At 42.5% G+C, this 20,380-nt stretch overlaps 1 protein-coding gene across 4 annotated transcripts in view; it reads left to right on the forward strand.

Annotated features, from left to right (window-relative positions):
* The first annotated feature begins 3,890 nt into the window (after positions 1-3,890).
* Positions 3,891-20,380, forward strand: part of WDTC1 (WD and tetratricopeptide repeats 1) — a 51,541-nt gene continuing 35,051 nt past the window's right edge. For 2 of the 4 annotated variants that reach the window (XM_072137015.1, XM_072137018.1), the window contains exons 1-8: positions 4,016-4,170; positions 5,099-5,217; positions 7,452-7,535; positions 8,076-8,122; positions 12,245-12,356; positions 16,599-16,786; positions 16,880-17,062; positions 17,151-17,242. In XM_072137015.1, coding sequence (XP_071993116.1) covers positions 5,170-5,217; positions 7,452-7,535; positions 8,076-8,122; positions 12,245-12,356; positions 16,599-16,786; positions 16,880-17,062; positions 17,151-17,242 — 754 coding nt within the window. In that variant the 5' untranslated portion in view covers positions 4,016-4,170; positions 5,099-5,169. The other 2 variants (XM_072137017.1, XM_072137016.1) reach the window with 2 other exon arrangements.

Consider the following 20,380-nt stretch of genomic DNA (forward strand, 5'->3'; position numbering starts at 1 on the left):
CATTTCTACTTGTTCTATTTTCCTAAAAGGGCTGTAACAGAGAATACATTTTAAGATGGCACCGACATTGTGGATCATAACCAAAACATCGAAGCTAAACGAATGTGAGCGTGACGTGAACATGACGTCGATGTGCGACAGCAGGAAAGTTCTCCAATCAAGAGACTACATGAGCTGGGAATTCTCCGCCTCCTTCTGCTTCTTTCCTAATTTCTATATAGATGTGTGGATCCAAATAAAGCTTGCGCAGTGCCAACTTGCACGGGCGTGAGTGAGACTTTAATCAGTCATTACTTGCTTATGTTTATAATTGATTAGAAACATGCAGCAAACGCACATTAAAAGAGGATATCTTAAATCCTACCCCAACATCCCTATCCCATTGGACACCAAAGATCTTCATGCATTCCAGAAAGATATTTTTCACTTCATCTTGGTGGGTAAACGACCAAGGATTAGGACCTGTATCATGCACGCATCATAAGGACATGGGTCTTTTCCCAATCCGATCAAATTTTATTATGCAGCCCAATTGACTGAATGCTGGTCTATCCACCGCCTTGTGCATCATTCTTATATCCACTCTCCTCTGACCTTCCAACCTGCTAACCACCTTCTGATTTGAATACTACACCTTCTACTCTATGAAACTGTGGTTGCGTCTCCACGCCTCTTACGCACTTCCACACCTCTACCCATTATCCCACATAAGAATTTCACACCCTCAGTTCATCCTCAATCCTATTTATGGTGGAAAACTAGAATGACCCGACTGCAGTGCTTCCTTTGGTGGAGATAGAATTATCTCAGCCACTAGTTCAATTAGAAAGAACCCCTTGTCTTATGCAAGATACTGTACTTTGTGTGATCCATCTGCCCTATTAAACAGCTCCCAACCATGACCCCCAACAAATTCATATGTAAGAATGATGCTATGTCGTGAGATAATATATCTTTGCTATATTTTACATTCAATCAACTCCCCAAGAATACCAAGCTCCTGTTTATGTTACAATGGAAATTAGACCACAATAGATTCCAGAACAAGCACTTCAGGCACTAGACCAGACAATGGCTTCTACCGCAGACCGCAATACAGACAATATTTGATACAGCAGGGCCCAGACCAGACTATGGCTATTGAGACAGATCCTGAAGCAGACAATGGTTACTGATTCAGACCCTGGATCAGAAAAGCATTGATGATGGAGGTCCCGAATCATAAATGGCTAATGAAGAAGACCATAGACCAGACAATTGCTAATGGGCACACCATAGCTAGAGCAAACAATGAAAAGGCTGCCAGGAAGGGCTGATTCTAGCCTTTTTGCTACCTACAGTATAATGGATTATGTTCCTAAATTTATATTATCCTCACAACATGACTGAGCACACTATTCCTGTCACACAAGGGGGTGTGGAAAAGTCTCTTGGGGCTGTGGACTCCCTGGACCACGGCAGGAGGTGATGGTACTAGCCGCAATCCGGGACCGGAGTCTAAGTGGCCCCTGGTCTTCGCCAGAGCCCGGCGCAAAGCGGGATGGTCTTGCTGCGGCTGGGGGGCCACCAGGTCGTTCCAAGGGTGCGACTAGGCCCCCGGTGACAGCCAAGGTAGGGAAGCAGAGAAGGCAGGACCTCGGGATGGCAGGACCACTGGATGGCAGGACCTCAGGATGACCACAGGAATACAGGACCGCCACAGAAATACAGGGCGGCCACAGGAATACGGGACCGCCACAGGAATACGGGACCGCTACAGGAATACGGGAATGCCACAGGAATACGGGAATGCCACAGGAACACGGAAAACAAGGAGGTGTCTGGAAACGCACAGGAAACACGGAGGAGTCTGGAAACACACAGGAGGAACACAGTGGAATGCCTTGAATATCCGGCAGAGAGTGAAGGGAGGTGCCGGACTATAAGGGCGTGCCGGATTAGCCAGCAGTAATTAGGAGGACGCTGGGCTAGGATGACCCTTTAAATCCTAAAGAGCCGGTGTGCGCGGGCCCTAGCTGGAGGGTATGCGCGCACCCCAGACAGACAGCAGGATCGCGGCCTAGTCGGGACCAGAGCTGAGGCAGGAAAGGTAAGTCCAAGCAGGGGGGTGACCGTGCCACACCATAGGGCACGGGTGTACCTGCGATCCGTACCAAGGATTGCGGGTATGGCCGTGTCAATTCCCCACATAAAACATCCTTTATATAGTGACCCAAATAAATTATAGTATCTACAGCTTCCAGAATTTATTAGGTTCCCTAATTTAGCCTCTCCCCCCCAAGTAGACAGAGCTCCGCAGTATACAGAGCCCCCAAGTAGACAGAGCCCCCAGCATACACAGCCCCCCAGTATCCAGGATGCCACCTTCAATAGGGACCACTCATCTGCTGCCTGAGTTGTGATTCTCAACTGCTGCCAGGTATCATCTGCCTTGGGGCTAAGATTTACAAATGCTAGTGGAATACAGTGCTGCTCACCATTACTGGCACCCCTCAATTTTCTTATAGACTGTACAATATCTTGAGAAAAAATTAGTGGTCCAAAGTAATACAACAAACGGTTTAGAGATAATTAGATTACAAGTTAGAAGGTCAGCAGTGGTTTCTACGCACCCATCTCCACGGAAACGACAGGTACGCATTCTGCAACGCTCATTGCACATGCGTGGTCTACACTCAGCGATCCGTGGCCACTTGCAAGTGCCAGCCTCCTGTGTGCACGCACACATTGTAATGCTTGTACGTGGTTGCATTGCTTATATGGTGCCGGATTGAGCCAGCAGTGTTTGCACGGCAGTTGTGCATGCTCCACAATACCGATACAATACTTTTCACTGTTTTTAGTAAGCTATAAAATATTTGTTTTTCTGTTAATGTGGCTATGTGAGGAGATGCATTTTTCAATGATACTATTTTGGAGTGATCTATTGATCCAATAGACATCAAGTCCGCTCATCTCTACGGGTAAACCTTCCCGCAAGTCACCACTGAGCTTGCAGTTCGGGGCTGAAGAGATTCAGAGGAAGGGAGAATGTAGATTTCATCTCATCATCGAAGGTGACCTCAATTGCCACAGTGACAGCACATTATATCCCTGGTTGTGTTATACTCTCCACACCTTTGCCTGAGCTCACACAAAGCATGTATCTCCCCTTTGATTGGTGTAACAGTGATCACATGCGGTATTTAATAGAAAGAAATTCTAGTATTGAACTACTTTGGATTTTAGAAAACTGAAAAGGTTCCAAAATTTTGATGCATTGGTCATCCCTAGTTCCTACAATATACTGCAATACTACTATTGCTCTATGCCTGGTCAGTAGTGATCAATGTCTACATGGAGACGCATATGTACTGCTCCTGTTGCCACAGTTGGCTCTACTACTACTACTACTGGGACAAACTAAACAGAATGAAGAAAAGGAATGAACATTTAAACTCATAAAGATAAAAGAATTGGTATGATGAGTTTCCCACGTGTCCTATATGGGGAATTAACAGGTTAGGGGTTAACTCTTTAAATTGATTTTCTAAAATACGGGTGACACCAGGTGGGTGACTCTTTTCAGCTCAGACTAGATACTAAGTGAAAGTAATTATGTGGATTGTCCAATCTGCTCAGCTCTGCTTGGGAACCTCTATCTCTGCCGTCAGAGAAGCAATCGCATGATAACGATCGTGCCGAGATCCATTTGTGGGACATAGGAGCTTGTAAAGGGCACGTTACACGCATGTCACTGTTTACTACATGTGTCAGTCTATGCTCCGCCAACTGCTAATCTCCCATACACCTTAGCGCCACCACTGGCGAATCGCGATGAATCACTACATAAAGGTCAACTGTAAACTACAAGTTCCAGGACGCTTAGCGCCAAGGCGTAATTGCGCAAGTGCTGCTTCTAAAAGGCAACCTAACTTAACAGCTGATCTTATCTGCCTTTTCTATTGGTTGCATGATCTGTCATTCTAAAAAGTAAGTCTGCCATTGGTTTACACGACCTTTCCTTTTCCTCCTCACGTTGCCAGGGAGCCGTGGTATTAAGTTAGTAAGCCTATGCGTATTCATGAACGTCCGTGTACGCCGTTTACGTGCCGTAGTCTTGAGACTTGATGATACCTGTACGGTGATTACGTAGCTGGAGGGTGCTTGTTCTGAGAGACACCCGAAGAGGTAAACACGGGTAACTGGGCTGTCAGGGGCCTGCTCGCTGGAGAATGCAGCTACGTGGCTAGGGGACTGCGCTTAGCCATACAGCGCGGGGCTCACTTTCTTATTTGTTGGTGGCCATTTAGGCAGAGTATGTAGTGCACAGTGTCTGGGGCTGCGTAAGTACCTGTTTGTGTGTGTACGGGCTCATAGACGTCTTTACTCGGGTGGCTGGAGCTTCTACTTCATGGCTACTCGTACTATGCGTTACCTGCACCGGGTACGAACATGAGGAAGCTACTTGGGAAAGTTACGTGACTGACACCTCTGACTCCCTGCATTCCTCTGCTCTGGTGATGCAAGGATTTCCTGGAATACCCCTTATTACTCCATGGACATTGATCCTCTCTCCTGGCGACAGATGCTTTGAATTGGAGATCCATTAGCCAATATTATTGCTTATGTAAGGACAGAGCCCCTAACAGAGTTGTTCATATATGATCATGTTCTATAATAAAACCCCAGTGCCCCAAATCAGGGAGATCAGGACCATGCTGGCATAAATCATATGCTGTGATGTGTCTTACTGAGCACACAATTTCTTAAGTATCAGCTTTTCCATTCCGCAATGTTGAAATGTAACCTCAATGACTCTTCAAATGTTACTCACTCAACAGTGGCACCAAACAGTAGTCGTGATTATAGCGTGACAGGGGGGACTCAATGCATCCATGATGCTGGGAGTACCATCTATGCACTATGGTGGCTCTGTGATTCACGGATCAACCATGGTCGCTCAGTCCACATCTGTCTTTAAGCTGCCATTAAAAACTTTACTGACCTGACAGATGTACTTCATCAGTGAATTGTTTTTACTTATTTACTTCCATAATATGAGCACTTGGTTGCTGCCTTGCAGTCCTTGATTGTTTTATATTTCTTTATTTTGCAGCCTATTGGATGATAATGGCAGTGGTACATTTCCAGTTTTTGGTTTCATGAGCTCCTTATTTGGACTTCACAATGGATAGAGCCAACATTGCTCAGGACCTCATTCACAGACAGATCAGGGTATGTTGTCCATAAATGTAAATGATACGCGATTTTATTTTCATACACATTACAGTGGATTCCCTTTGGTGGTTTTTTTGCACATCAGTAATTTTTTAATAAAGCCATTCTGGCTTTTGGAAACACACAGATTGTTCTTCCTGGTTTCAGAGGTTTTTTTTTATTTCACAGATAATTTCTGAACCATTATTTTCAATGGGCTTGGGGGGGCTCGTGTTTGGTTTTTAGAGAATCACAGTTGTGGCTGTTAATGCGTAGGGTCGCTGCAGAGATCTACTATTCCAGACACTACGATTGAGTAGATACTCAGCCTGTGATACTTACATCCGAAAAATAGCAGCCCAACATGTGAAATTTTAAAACAGTTGAGTATGATTATTTAATAATTTAATAAAAGTTAAGTTCTAGGCCTGACCAATAAGACTTTTTTTCTGTCTTAGGACAGTTTTGAAAATTTGGTCATGGCTCTCTACACTAAATAAATATGGTTATGTTAAAAAAGTAACCAGTATTTAAATTCAATCTCTAACTACATTTAGGTGAACAGTGATTGATGCTACTACATGACTGCTACTTTTGCTTGAACATAATGAAAGCTGTCAGTCACTCATAAAGCTAATCACTGAACTGTATCATGAGACAAAGGAATATTCTGCCACCTGATGTATGGTGCATAGAGCCTGTGGTTGATTTAAAGTTTTATATGGCTAAATACAATTTTTTTTTTCTTTTGTTTTTTCCAGAACCACCATATGCATTGACAGGTCACTTTCTTTCCCCAACAGCATTTTATCTCTTGAGCTGCCAGTGTGGTTGCATCCTGCTTGTGACTAAATTGTTCTGTTCTTTTCATAAAAAATGGTTCATGGTGGAAGGAGATGAGGAAAGGGCCAATCTATTGAATGTCTCCTTCTCATATGTCTTTGCCAAGGAAAATCCCCTGGTGGAAGACACGATGAGGGACAATGTAAATTCTCCATTAAATGTCAACAGTTTAACCCAGGAAGAGGTTTGGCGCCACCTTGAAACCACTAAAATGGACAAATCGCCAGGCCCAGATGGTACACACCTCTGGGTACTAACGGAATCATGTACTGTGATAGACTGTGAAAATACGTTAAGAGCCAGTTCTGTTCCACAGGACTGGTGCACGGCAAATGTGGTGCCAATATACAAAAAAAAGGATCAAAAAGTGATCCCGGAAACTACAGACCTGTGAGTTTATCATCAGTTGTTGGGAAAATATTTGAGGAGTTTGTTAGAAATGCTATCCTGGAATATCTTACTGTACATATCCTTATAACCCAGCATCAGCATGGGTTTATGGATCGGTCCTATTAGACTCATCTGATTGACTTCTAGACTGGACCTGGGGAAGGTTGTGGATGTTGTGTATCTGGACTTTTCCAAGGCATTTATTTTTTTAAACGTCTTTTTATTGTAAACAATCATTTGCACGGTACAACAATCTTAGTACATCGTGTCTTGGCTCCAAATTACAATTTTAGTGTTATTTTCACCCAAACATGTACAGTAACATACATGTTAGAAAATACTTGCATTTATATCTAACATTAACATATAGAACTAGTATAACAGCAGGATAGGTCAACCCCTATCTATCCTGTGGTCAGGTTCTGCAGGTCTTTTTATTATTTTTATTATTTGCCCCTTTTTACAAATCACTGGTCAGACCGCAAGTAGAATATTGTATACAGTTTTGGGTATTGTTGCATTACAAAAAAAGACATAGTAGAACTGGAACTAGTGTAGAGGAGAGAAACCAAGATCATTAGGGGAATGGGGGGGGGGGGGGGCTAGAATACAATGACAAAAATTGGGGAAAAAACAACTAAAGGGAGACCTTAGTATGAATGTATAATAATCTGAATGGGCAGTACAGGGATCTTTTAAAAAAACTTTTCATACCTAGGCAAGGGTAAAGGGAGGGTCCCTCTCCAGATGCCTTTCCGGAGAGTAATAATATGACATCATTTGGGAATAAACTATTGGTAAGTAGTTTCTCTTGATCCCAGGAGTTATTCTGAGATATTAGAGCTCTGGAAGGAATCTTTCCTTACTTTAGGCCAATTGATATCAGTGTTTGCAGGGTTTTTGCATTCATCTGGATCAACACTATCAATGTTGATAGACTGATGTCTTTTTTTAACCTTGTTTCCTATGATACTATATGGAGCTACCTACAAAGGTGTGACCGTGCGCTTTTCTTTTAGGAAAGACGAGCCAGAAGCTTTCAGAGACACCATCATGTGACGGATCCATTAATTAGACGCTTGGGACTAGAAGCGGAGCTTCAGGTATATGCATGGCTAATTAAAGCAACCCTAAACATAGAAAATGCTTAAAATATGAAATTACTTCCTTGCCTTCTTTTTATCCTATTTTATTTTGTATTACAATGAGAACAGATAACTATTTTACATAGCTACCACAGGAGTTCAGACAAGCCCCAATTTCTCCTCCTCTGTGTTTCTCTGGCTAAAGACTCTCTGCTGTGACATGTTTGTAAGATTATTAAACACCGTCCTACCCCTCAGTCTCTCTATAGAATATATCTATATGAATGTAGAAAATATACCAATATGTGCTCTGTAGGATTTCTACAAGGCGGCTGTTTAATTCCTATTACACCTCCCGCAACTTAACCTAACTGTACATCCAAATGTGTGTAAGTTACTGCAATGGATGTGGAAGATTGCACATGGCACATGGAGAGGCAGGTGGTGACTGCCCAGTGCCCAGTGTAACACTGACACGCAGTATTGCTCTGGTACACCCATGATTGCTTTGTCAACTGCCCTTGAAGTGAGTAATGAAAATCTTGTTTATTTCCATAGGGGCACTCTGGTTGTGTCAATTGTCTTGAATGGAATGAGAACGGAGAGTGAGTATGGGCTTCATGTTTGTATGTTTTCTGCATTGTGTTTTCTTTATAACTATCCATTTACTAATATACTTTTAATCACTTTCATACTTTTCCTTCTTATTCACCATATGTTTATCTTTGGTTTGTGAAAGAGTAAATGTAATATTGTAAAACTTCTAAATTGCCCGAGACATTTGGGTAGAAGCGGTGTACATGAGCATAGGTCATTGTCGTTTGTCAGCTCAAAATTATATGGAGATTTAAAGGAAATCTACCACCAGGATGGAGGGTTGTAAACCAAGCACACTTACATGGTGGTGTGTGCCTCCTCTGGCAGGAACTGCCAGGAACTTTAGCTTCTTAAGCCCCTGTTTTTCCAAAAAATGAGCCAGAGGGGCCCCAGGCCCCATTGATTGGTTTACATTCCTTCATCCTGGTGGTAGGAATCATTGTATTATTTACAATACATACACAGCTCTGACATGACAGGAATATTACCACTTTTGACATTTATGTCTTTTAAACAGGATATAGCTCATTTTAAGCAAATGGGCATTTTGGTGTAGCTGAAGAATACAATGCACACTCTTTTGCCCAGCTTCACAGGATAAGCAGGGCACGAGGCTGAGTGGCTGGTACTGGCCAGTAAAATTTGGCAGTGAGCATGTACAGGACATGTTGGCCTTGCCCACAGTGCACTGCAAGGATGCTTTGTATATACATTAAAATGAATATTTCTCTGCATTCCGGTAACATATTTTCTCACAAAGACATGGCCATATAATTAGTTCTGGATGTGACTTATGAGCTGACAGATTCTCTTTAAAGAAATGTATTCATACACTTAGATTTCCTGTTATCACCTATCATGTGAAATATATTGCCTACATCCAGATAACAGGTAATGGTGTTGACTCGTCCAACCAGTCTGTTTATCACTTCGTCAGTAACTTGCCCTGCAGTGAAAAATGACTTGCACCAGGAGTCTCATTTCAGACATTTATAGAATATTTGTTGGGGGAAATGTATTAATCAACTTGTATCTGACTTCTGACGTAATTTCTGTCAAATCTAAATTGTGCCACATTTATCAAGTCTTAGACCATTTTCCGACACTTTTCCGATTAGTATGACTAAGGGGGAGTGGCTGGGTAATAAAAGTAAGTGCATAAAAAAGAAACATAAAGGTAGGTCTAAAGTACAACTGCTCGTTTCAGCCAGGTGGAGATGGGAAAGGTAAGCTCCTTACCACAACGTGACGATGCATAATAGAAATCAATGGTGGTTGGGTGCTAGCCGCAGCGTGTGTGGCTAGCTCACAGCCGCCATATATGGTTGTGTGTGCATTAGGACATACACTGTGCCAGAATTTATAATCGCAGTGATAAATCTGGCGCAGCAAAAGACTAGTGTTGTCTAGCTCTACACTGGCCTACCCTGAGACGCAATGATAAATTTCCCCCATTTATCCTTTCCTTCTAGGCAACCATATATGTATAGATTAAAGTAAACCTACCACCACAGAACTACCTATAAAGATAGATCGCATGGTAGGTACATCTATAGGACGTGAGCATAGCCCTTTTCAGGGCTATTCCTCACGTCCCCGCAATCTTTTCATAACTTTTATTTCCCTAATATGCAGATTTTCTAAAGAGGCTACTGGGGCGTGGAGTAGCTGGAGCTACTTCACGGAACCTCCACCAGATACCTTCGGCACGCAGCTATGAAGACCTGTGTGCCCACGTCCGCAAAGCCTGCTGTCTGCGCATGTGCAGTAGCTCCTCATAGCTCCTCGGCTCTGGCTATTCCATGCTCCAGTAGCCTCTTTAGAAAATTAGCATATTTGGGGGGGGGGGCGTGAGGATTAGCCCTTAAATGGGCTATGCTCACGTTCTATAGATGCACCTACCACCCGATCTACCTTTATAGGTAGATCTGTGGTGGTAGGTTTCCTTTAATCTACACATATTTGGTTGCCTAGAAGGAAGGATTAGGAAAGGATAAATGGGGGAAATGTATCAATGTATCTATGGCTGAAGCGGCCATAGAAGCGACAGAGCTTCATTATCAAAATGTTATATCTGTTTTATCAGCAAAACCACTCAGCACAGGGATTAACCAAGATATAATCCCGCATCAGTGTAGCTACAGCAGTCTCAAGGTATGTTTGCTTCATAATGCATCAAATCAAATGCTAGGTTTCCTTTAAGTTGAATTTGTATGTAAGTCGGAACTGTATATTTTATAATTGTAGCTGTAGGCAAATTCTTTTTGTCTCTGTGACAATTGGATTTTAAAAATGTTGGATTGTCAACCAGAACCAGGATTAACTATAAAGCTTAATTGCAGACACCTTTATAATTGTTATAGCTGTTTATTGTAGCTTAAAGGGGTATTTCCATCTGAGCATTTACATTTAATTTAATTCATCTGCCATATGTAAACAATTCTTCAATTGGATGTTATTAAAGAAAATGTTCCCGTGTGAAGATAATTTCCCATAAATGTAGCCATGTTGTCCCTTAGAAATGAGATAGCTTCCTCGGATATGACCACCTCGCAGTGGTGTCCAGACATGCGCTATTGAGCCCGGCCTGACCTTCTGAATTCAGCAATCATTACCACAGGACGGCTGCGGGACACACAGTAACTCCCGGACATTTCATATGCAAAAACAATTTGTTTCTTTGTGCAATCACTGCAGCAGAGGTGGCCATATCCAAGGACACATTCTTGTTTCTAAGGGACCATACCATACCATGAGAAATTATCTTCACACAGATACATTTTTTTTTTTTAATAACATCTAATTGCAGAACTGTTTATTTATGGCAAATTAATGAAACAGAATGTAAATGGCCAGACGAGAATACCCCTTTAAGGCTAAAGTACAATACATTAACAACATCCAGAGGTCCGTTAACTAGGGATTGTCTGTAAGTCAAGTAAGTGTTCTTATGTTCTTAAGTCGGGGACTGCCTGTGTCTTGAAAGACACCATTGGTCTATGTGCCTTGCTTGGCATACCTGAAATATCCATCCTGTTAACCCCCAGATGGCATAAAACTTTTTAGGGCATTTACGTTTCAAGTGGACAACCTAATGGTGCTTGCCTTCTTTTCCATATGGTATAAATACTAACATATGTTGGTACTAAAGCTACCTGTTATATTGTCTACTGTATACTGCACTCTATTCCCATGTTGCCTTGCAATCTTTCATGAACAATGTAAGAAGCTTATCCGCTGACATTTCAACAAGAAATCCCATATACAGTATCTACATAGTCAACTAGTCTGGAAGCTGGCATCAAGTGGATAGAAACTAGCAGTGAAATAGTTATGTGAAATGTAATGTACACCATGGAAATCAACCACATGGATTTAGTGCTTTGAACTCAAACATACATACACACTGGCACGTGTCTCCTGAAACAGAATATGTTTCATTTAGCTGCTAATGGCTTATGTTTTTGGTTAAAAGCCACTCTTCACAATATGCAAATGAGCCTCAGGAGCTCCTGTGTATGACATAGAGGCCCCTTTTGCTTTCTTCAGTTGCTCATTATTTACACCGTATTTCGACACACACATTACAAAAAAGATGGCATAAAGTGTCAGACCCCTTTAAGGTTAATTGCTTCACTGCTGTGTATATGAAATACTAGAGAGAGCATAGACTTAGAGGAGGGAGATACAGTGAGTGAAGGAGTTTGTGGTACAGTAGGTGCAGAGAGACACACACAAAAAGACTGGGGTACAGAGACTGATGGGGATCAGAGACCTAAGCCGTATCAGTCCCTTCATCCCAGTCTGTGATCCTACACAACTTTTTGTGTGTCTCTCTGCACCTACTGTCCCACAGACTCTAAGTCTGTTTTCACTAGTTATTACAAGATATGTCTGCACTCTCAGAGTTGCATAGAAATAAGTTATCACACGGTCTCCATCTCCCTCAGGAGTGTGTACAGGTTCATAAAAATATGTACCACAAAGTGAGGAGGAAGATACAAAAAAACCACCGACTGGTGCTCTAATGGGCAACATTCAGGAGGATAGCCATTTATATAAGTAGATGTAAAAAGCTTGACCTTTTTCGCCTGTTTATGGTTACTCACACTTATTTTTCTCCTGTTCAGTTTGCTAGCTTCCGGGTCAGATGATCAGCACGTGATGATGTGGGATCCTTTCCGTCACAAGAAACTGTTGTCTATGCACACAGGTCACACTGCCAACATCTTTTCTGTCAAGGTGAGTAGCTTGCAATAAATTCTTAGTTGCAAGTCTGTACATATAGATGTGGTTTGGCACATCTCAGCAGAGTGTGCCCTAGCTCAACATAAGCTAGGTTCACATTGCATTTTTTTTTTATCAAATACATTTTTACTAAACAATTTTTGTTTTTTACATGCATCAGAACAAAAACTCTCCCCCCCCCCCCCCCCGAATCAATGAATCATTATAGCACCCTTGTGTTCAACCAGTATATCATGTCAATGCCCCTGGCCACTCCCCCAAATCTTTTCAAATTTTTTCATAGCTTTCCTCTTAAGGTAAGCCCTTCTTTCCATTTTGATAAGCATAAGCATTTTATCCTTATATTCGTTTAGTGTAGGAGGTTCCAAGCTCAGCCAGCCTGAGACTCTCATTCCCCGGTAGCTCCTCAACATAGCCCAGGATACATTGCAAGGAAGTTTTAGGAATAGTTATCTGGAATATGCATTCTAGATAAGCAAGCACTCCAGAAGCGGCCAAGAAATGCACAGCCCCAAAACATGTGCATATAGTCAGCTGGGCCTTGAGCGCATCTTGGGTAAGTATTATCCTGCCTAATCCCAATCCGAAATAGGAAAGAAGGGGTTCTATATACTCTGTGGATGAGATATACATGTGTGATCATCAGGGCTTCAGACACCTGAGGGACAGATGATAAAATTCCCTCCCATTGTTCATCTGAAATGGGACCTACATCCACCTCCCACTTTTGCTTTAGGTTTTTTAGATATGCTTCTAATAAGTGGCTATACAATAAAGAAATCAGGCTAGTAGTCTCACCCCTAGCGGCTGTGATTGTGATTACAGGAGCACTGCCAGTGGTAAGCGTTGTTGTGTTGTAATTGGGAGGCTAGAAAATAGATCCAGGGGTTAGGGGCCGCTAGACCTCCAGCATCTTGAGACCTTTAAAGTGTCTCATACTTAATCCGTGCCACCCACTTTTTCCAGATCAACTCTCTAAACAGGGATTGAAATTTATGAAAAAATCGGAGGGAAATCCAAACTGGCGTATTGTGTATGATATACAACAGTTTGGGCATAAGTATCATTTTAGTCAAATTAACTCTACCAGTTACCGAGCGCGGGAGCTTACACCATGTTGTAATTTTATCAGCAAATCATTTAATGAGAGTGGTCAGCTTAAGCTGTAAATAGTCTAGGACTCTTGCTGATACCTGGACTCCAAGGTATTTGAACGTTCAAACTACCTGGAAGGGTGTATTAGCTATCACAGAGCCTTCTGATAAGGGGTAAATAGGCATAAGTACTGACTTATTCCAATTTATTGGTAGTCCAGAGAAATCCCTAAACTGTACGATAGTTGCGAAGGCACTCTCTAATGATGTTCCTGTGTCACCTAAAGAAAGCAGCAGGTCATCTGCATATAAAGCTACTTTCTCCATATAATCTTATTTGAGACCTGTAATCAATTGACTATCGCTTAACATACTATCGCTTAACATAGGACCTGCATACAAGAGCTGTACCCATTTCCTAAAATTGGGGCCTAGTCCTGCTTTTTATAGAACTGCCCACAGGTACACCCACTCGACGCTATTGAATGCCTTCACAGCATTGAGTGAGCGCACTGCCGGCTCCCCACATTGTCTGGCTGCGACTGAATGTTAAGATATAACCTACGCAAATTAATTGCTGTAGAATGATTGGGCATAAATCCCGACTGGTCCTGATGTATCAACCCATCTATAACACCTATCAGCCTTCGGGCCATAATTTTTGCCAGGATTTTAATATCGATAGTCAGCAATGAAATGGACCTATAAGACTCTGTTAGTTGCGTATAACCACAATCACCGCCTTCCTCATGGACTCTGGTAAGCTCCCTGTCTCAAAGGCTGCCTGAAACATTTCTAATAGCTGTGGGAGAAGCATCTCTTTTGCTTCTTTTAATGCTTTCACCGGTAGCCGCGTCCCAAATGCTAGCGTTTCTACCCTCCAATGTGTTATTCTCATAAAAAGCTCCCATTTCTGCTACAATTTCTGGTACATTATTTAGAATAGGAAGCAAATAAGGATTCAGTTTCCACATTGCCCTTTGAAGGTGAACAGGAACCCCCAAATTAAGGCTAAGCTGAAGCCGGGCATGATCTGACAGTGTACAAGTGCCATATTCACATCGCGTTTTAATCCCTCTGTTGCAATGATAATCCCATCCCTTGTCCCCTGTAAGTGGGGGGAATAGTGAACATCATCAGCAGATGTTTAGGGTGTTTCCCCCAATGATGTAAACAGTTATGTCACGAACCCGAAAGACTGGAGTTCACGCACGGGGATACCTACTCTATGGAGACCCAGAATTTAGCCCTTAAGCTCCACCCACTGGCACAAAATGGCGTCCTAGCGCTAAATTTACTCCACGCAATCTCTGCACTTGCCACTGTCCACACTGCCACCACCCACAAGTTACTTACGCAAAGAAAGCCGTAGGCACCTCAACCACACAGACACTGTGATGATTACACAGCTCATGCACTCACTACTACAATTTTACAATGATAAATTCACACAGAACATGCAATCGCTTGCTACATGGACTATGCTAAAAATGACCTCTAGTAACATAATTCCCTTCGGAGACTCAGATTCTTTAAGGCTACAAGCAGAGACTTATTTAAAAAACAATTTAATTTACATAAAAATGCAGTACACTCAAAGAATAAAATTGTCAGATAAAATGAAAAAGATAAAAACAATACACATACGATACTTACAAACAGTTAGGAAGAAGGAAACAAAAAACTCTTGCTAGTGAAATAGGAAGAAATTCTTTGGCCCGAGGACAGGGCATGGACATCGATCTAGTCTTCTAGTGTTATAGAGTCCCCCAGACTGAATAACAGCCTGGCCCCAGTTATGGACAGCTATGATATTCCCATTGTCTAGGTTTTTGAGGGAAAACCAAAGTCTGCAGGTTCTATCACCCATGCCCCCCCCCCCCTCCCTTCCTGAACCACTCTGGCCAAAGGTGTTAATTTCGTCACCTATGGAAGTGCACTTTTCTCTGATCAAACAGAGTTCCTGGAGTGCGGAGACTCGCTGCCCACTGCCTCTTCCTGGCTGGTTGTAAAACTGGTCAAATGGAGTCCAATGACTCAGAACAGGACAGAATGAAACACCACAAAAGAAAGAAAAATAAAACAAACAGACTGTAGAGTGGTAATATTATTATCACAAGTTACATCACTGTGGACCTCAAACAGTGTACTCTCTGTGGAGGCTGGGGATGGAAGCAGTGCAGTTCCATCTGTCTCCATAGGTCAGTGATGGCGAACCTTTTAGAGCCTGAGTGCCAAACTTCAACCAAAAGCCACATACAGGCAGTCCACGGGTTACATACAAGATAGGGTCTGTAGGTTTGTTCTTAAGTTGAATTTGTATGTAAGTCGGAACTGTATATTTTATCATTGTAATCCCAGCCAGAACTTTTTGGTCTCTGTGACAATTGGATTTTAAAAATGTTGGGTTGTCATAAGAATCAATATTAACACTAAAGCTTTATTACAGACACCTGTGATAACAGTTATAGCTGTTTATTATAGCCAAGGACTAAAGTACAATAAATTACCAATATCCAGAGGTCCATTTGTAACTATGGGCCGTATGTAAGTCGAGTGTTCTTAAGTAGGGGACCGCCTGTATTTATAGCAAAGTGCCAGCACAGCAATTTAAGCAGTAATTTATATCTCCTTGTTCTTTGACAACTTTCAATCGTTCAGCCTCCTAAAGAAACCATTGCAGTTTAAAGGAGGAGGGCAAATTTGCCTTTCATTGTAGGAAGATTCTGTAGGAAGATTCTTTGAGTCCAGTCTGGTGATCTTCATTCTGGGGTGATGGCCTGGTGCCCACAGAGAGGGCTCCGAGTGCCGCCTCTGGCACCAGTACCATAGGTTCGCCACCACTGCCATAGGTTATTATGGCCTCCACTAAGCCAATATATGGTGAATATCCTGCCCCTCTCACTTATGAAATTTTACTGGCTGGCTTTCACAAGCACGCTTAAAGGGTGAAATAATCACCGTTACTGGTGCATGTATGCTGGGAGCTATTGTATTGTATACGCTACACATATCCATAAAATGTGATGTCGCCTAATACAGCATCTCATCACCCAGCAAATTTTCATCCTTGGATAAAGAAACAAATAGATGCTTCTCTTATAGGAATATTGCTACATATGTTTCTATATTTTCTTATTAGTTTCTCCCACACACTGGAGATCGTATCTTGATTACTGGAGCAGCTGATGCCAAGGTCCATGTCCATGACGTTAACTCTAAGGAAACGCTCCATGTTTTTTCTGAACATACTAACAGAGTGAAGCGAGTTGCCACTGCCCCTATGTGGCCAAACACTTTCTGGAGTGCAGCGGAAGATGGCTTGATCCGGTGAGAAATATTTGGTTGCCATTTTTTTTTTTCATAGAGTGTAACCATATTTGCCCTAACTATGTGAATATATGTGCTTTTTCTTCTTTTCAGGCAGTATGACTTAAGAGAGAGTAGCACCCACTCTGATGTTTTGATTGATTTAACGGAATATTGCGGCCAGCTGGTGGAGGCAAAATGTGTAAGCATTAGCCCACAGGATAACAACTGCCTGGCAGTAGGAGCTAGTGGGCCATTTGTCAGACTATACGATATCCGCATGATCCACAGTCACAGGTGAGTTATTGGTTGGTGGTGAGAGTATAGTTCATGGCGAGATTTGGTAATTACAGTACCATAACATGTTGGATCTTCTTTATAACAGAAAGAATCTCCAGCAGACACAATCTGGGCTTCACACTTTTTGCTCAAGACAGAAACCCATTCCTGAGGGAGCAGCACAGTATTACGTGGCAGGTACTTATCCAATTGTTTGTGTTTTTCTCTGTTCTGAAAAGGTGTGCAGGACCCCCCCACTCATATCTTAAAAATACAGCTACCATCTGTCTTCAAAATACACTGTAAACTAATGGCCCAACCAAATATATATAATTGAATAAGATGTTATGGATCAACAGTATAGTGATATAATACAATTACATTAATTTAATAACTCTCCTTTCCAGAAATTCAAAAATCGGTAGTCATATTCTAGTAAAATGTTTGCTCTCGCAGGCAGTCCCTGACATACAGACGACCCTTAGTTGCAAATGGACCTCTCTGCTCATTGTGACTTCTGGTGAAGCTTTCGGTATGCTGGTAATTTACTGAAACTTAGTCCCAGTCTGCAATGGTCAACATAAGAGTTATCAAATGTGTCTGCGATGAAGCTTTATTAATAATAACAACCATTACATCCCAAAATTATGAAAATCCTAACCAAACAAAAAAAAGTTCTTAGTTCTGACTTGCATACAAATTCAAATTATAGGATCTATCACCAGGATCAAGGATTGTAAACCAAGCACACATAAATGCTGGTGTATGCCCCCTCTGGTAGGATCTGCTCTTCTTTTAGCTTATTATTACTTGGTTTTTACAAAAAAATTGGATTTTAAAATTATGCATGTGAGCCTTAGGGCCTCCGGGCTCCGTAGGTGTTAATGCAGCCTGGAACCCCTCCGGCTCATTTGCACAATTTTTAGAGCATTTTTATCTGAAAAACAAGGGCATAGGAAGCTTAAAGAAGAGCAGATCCTGAGAATGTGGGCACATACCAGTATAAAAGTGTGCTTGGTGTAAAAACCTTGATCCTGGTGGTAGATGTACTTCAAGAACAAACTTAAAGAATCTTTCTTGTAGGTAACCTGGGGACTGCCTGTACTTGCTTAATGCTGCAGAGCACTGATCTAAGACTGATCTGCACCTGAGGGTGAAGATGGGGAAAAATAGAATTTGGAGGGGAAATTGGTACAGCCTGCAACAGATACAAAAACTTAGGAAATATATCTACTTTTAGGACATCAATTTGTCCAAAGCAGGAAAGACATTTCCTGTCATAGCGGGATAAATCGTCCTAAAATTTTTTCTTTCAACAGAGGGAAATAGTTATGGTGATATAAATATGAGAGGTCCAAGGAGATATAGACTTTCAGGTATGTGATAGCTTCTGACTGCCAGACATAGGGAAACCTCTGACCTAGGAGGAAGAAAGATGTTTAAAGGGGTTTCCCACCAAACAAATTAGTCCCTGTCGGACCCCTCCCCCCCATTCTTGTGATCTGTGGGGGTGTCATCACTAAGACCCCCACCGATCAGCAAGTTAATTTGTTTGGTGGGAAACCCCCTTTAATCCTTTAAAGCCTCAGTCTTCACCAGATTGACCTTGAAGTTCCTGAACTTCCCAAAGCGGGAGAATTCCTGCAAGATAGAGGGTAAGGAGACTATGGAACAGGACACAAATGGGGGAAAGTCGTCCGCTTAAAGGGGCGGTTTTAATTTCTGAGTGGGAAGGGGTAGAAAGCGCACAATGGGGTTCCTTCTCTTGGCCACAGCCAGATGTTCCATGTTTGTAAGGATGTAAAGCAGGGGTGAAAGTGGGTTTTCTAGTTCCGTTACGAATAATAAAGCGTTCTGACAGAAGACTGTTGGTCTGGACCCTGGCAGTAGGGTTTCTTGTAAGAAAAGAATATGAATCTTCCACTTATGCATCTGGTACGGTACTTGACTACACATTTGTGGGATGTTGAAGTCCCCTACGTTGAGAGAGCAAAAATGAATAGGGTTAGGGAAGTGGGAGGAAGAAGAACGGAATGGAGGGGTAGGTGGGGAGACAGCGGAGATTAAAAAAAAAAACCTGAGGAAAATAGAAAGAGGAGGGACGGCACATAAAAGCACACCGTAAAAAGTGTACACACCAACCAGTGATATGTACCGGTGGAAACTGAAATTGCAACAGCAACTAAGAACAAGATCTTAATGGGAAGCGAACTTTCAATACAGGGAAGATCACCAACCCCCCCTTTAGGGCCCTGTGTCGCTAACAGAAGAAGCAACTGACAAATGTAAAAATTTTTATCAAACGGACTATGATGGCAGCGGAACACAAAAAACACTGTAAGTTGAAAGGTGACAGACAAACGGGTACAGTCAACAGAAAACACAGATGTGGCAACAAAGTGAATCAGAACCTGGTCAGAGTAAAACCCCAAATCTGGAAACTGTCAAATCGCATTAGGCTGAGGGTGTCAGAAAAAACAGTTTGTTATCTTGATCATCCAGATCTTCTGGGTGAAGAAACAAAGAAGAAACGGCAATGCAGGCTAAAGGTGTGAGTGAATCCTTTCTCTACTACTCTGACGATAAGGGGCTCTGTGGTAGGAGGTTGGAACAGGGGGCCAGTCCGAGATTGACACCATGGGAAGATGCTGGGATATCTTCAGGAGAATAAAGCAATATGTTGCTACTCCTGTGACAGACCATCAGGTGAAGGGGAAGCCCCAAGTGTAGGGCATCTGATGTTGATGGAGAAGCTTATGCAGCGGTCTCCAGGCTATTCTCTTCTGCAGGGTGGTATTGGACAGGTGGGGTAGAGATTCTACCTGGAATGAAGCCTGGGGTACGTTACGCAACTTGGGTATCACTTGTCAACTGGTGGTTTGGGTGCCTGGGAGCGATGAGCCCGATCCAGTTCAAAGGGGGAGTCTATTTATGAACCCAGGATCTTAATAAAGATTTGCTTTAGAACTAGGTGGAGTTCTTGAGGTAGCACAGATTCAGGATGGTCCCTTACCTATGGTTGTGACAGCGCCCCCCGCTGTCTATATTATCCAAAGATCAAAAAGGTGATGAATCTGACCAGTATGAGCATCTAGCTGGTTCTGTTGGCTATCCAGCCTGGCAGCTGCTGCACTTAGCAACAACTCCGACTCGGTGATTCTGTCCCCAGCAGATTGCATATTAGAGAGGGCATCAGAGGACAAGGGCACCCTGGGGTCCTGTGGGGGGGTTAGTGTAGCCCAACAGGGGCATCATGAGTCATCATATTGGCAGGCACATTCTCCCCAACAGAGAGGGATGCATGAGGTGAGGGTAACCAAGAACTAACCTGGGAGG

This window comes from Engystomops pustulosus, chromosome 2 (assembly GCF_040894005.1).
Source record: "Engystomops pustulosus chromosome 2, aEngPut4.maternal, whole genome shotgun sequence".
In the NCBI taxonomy this organism is placed as follows: Eukaryota; Metazoa; Chordata; class Amphibia; order Anura; family Leptodactylidae; genus Engystomops; species Engystomops pustulosus.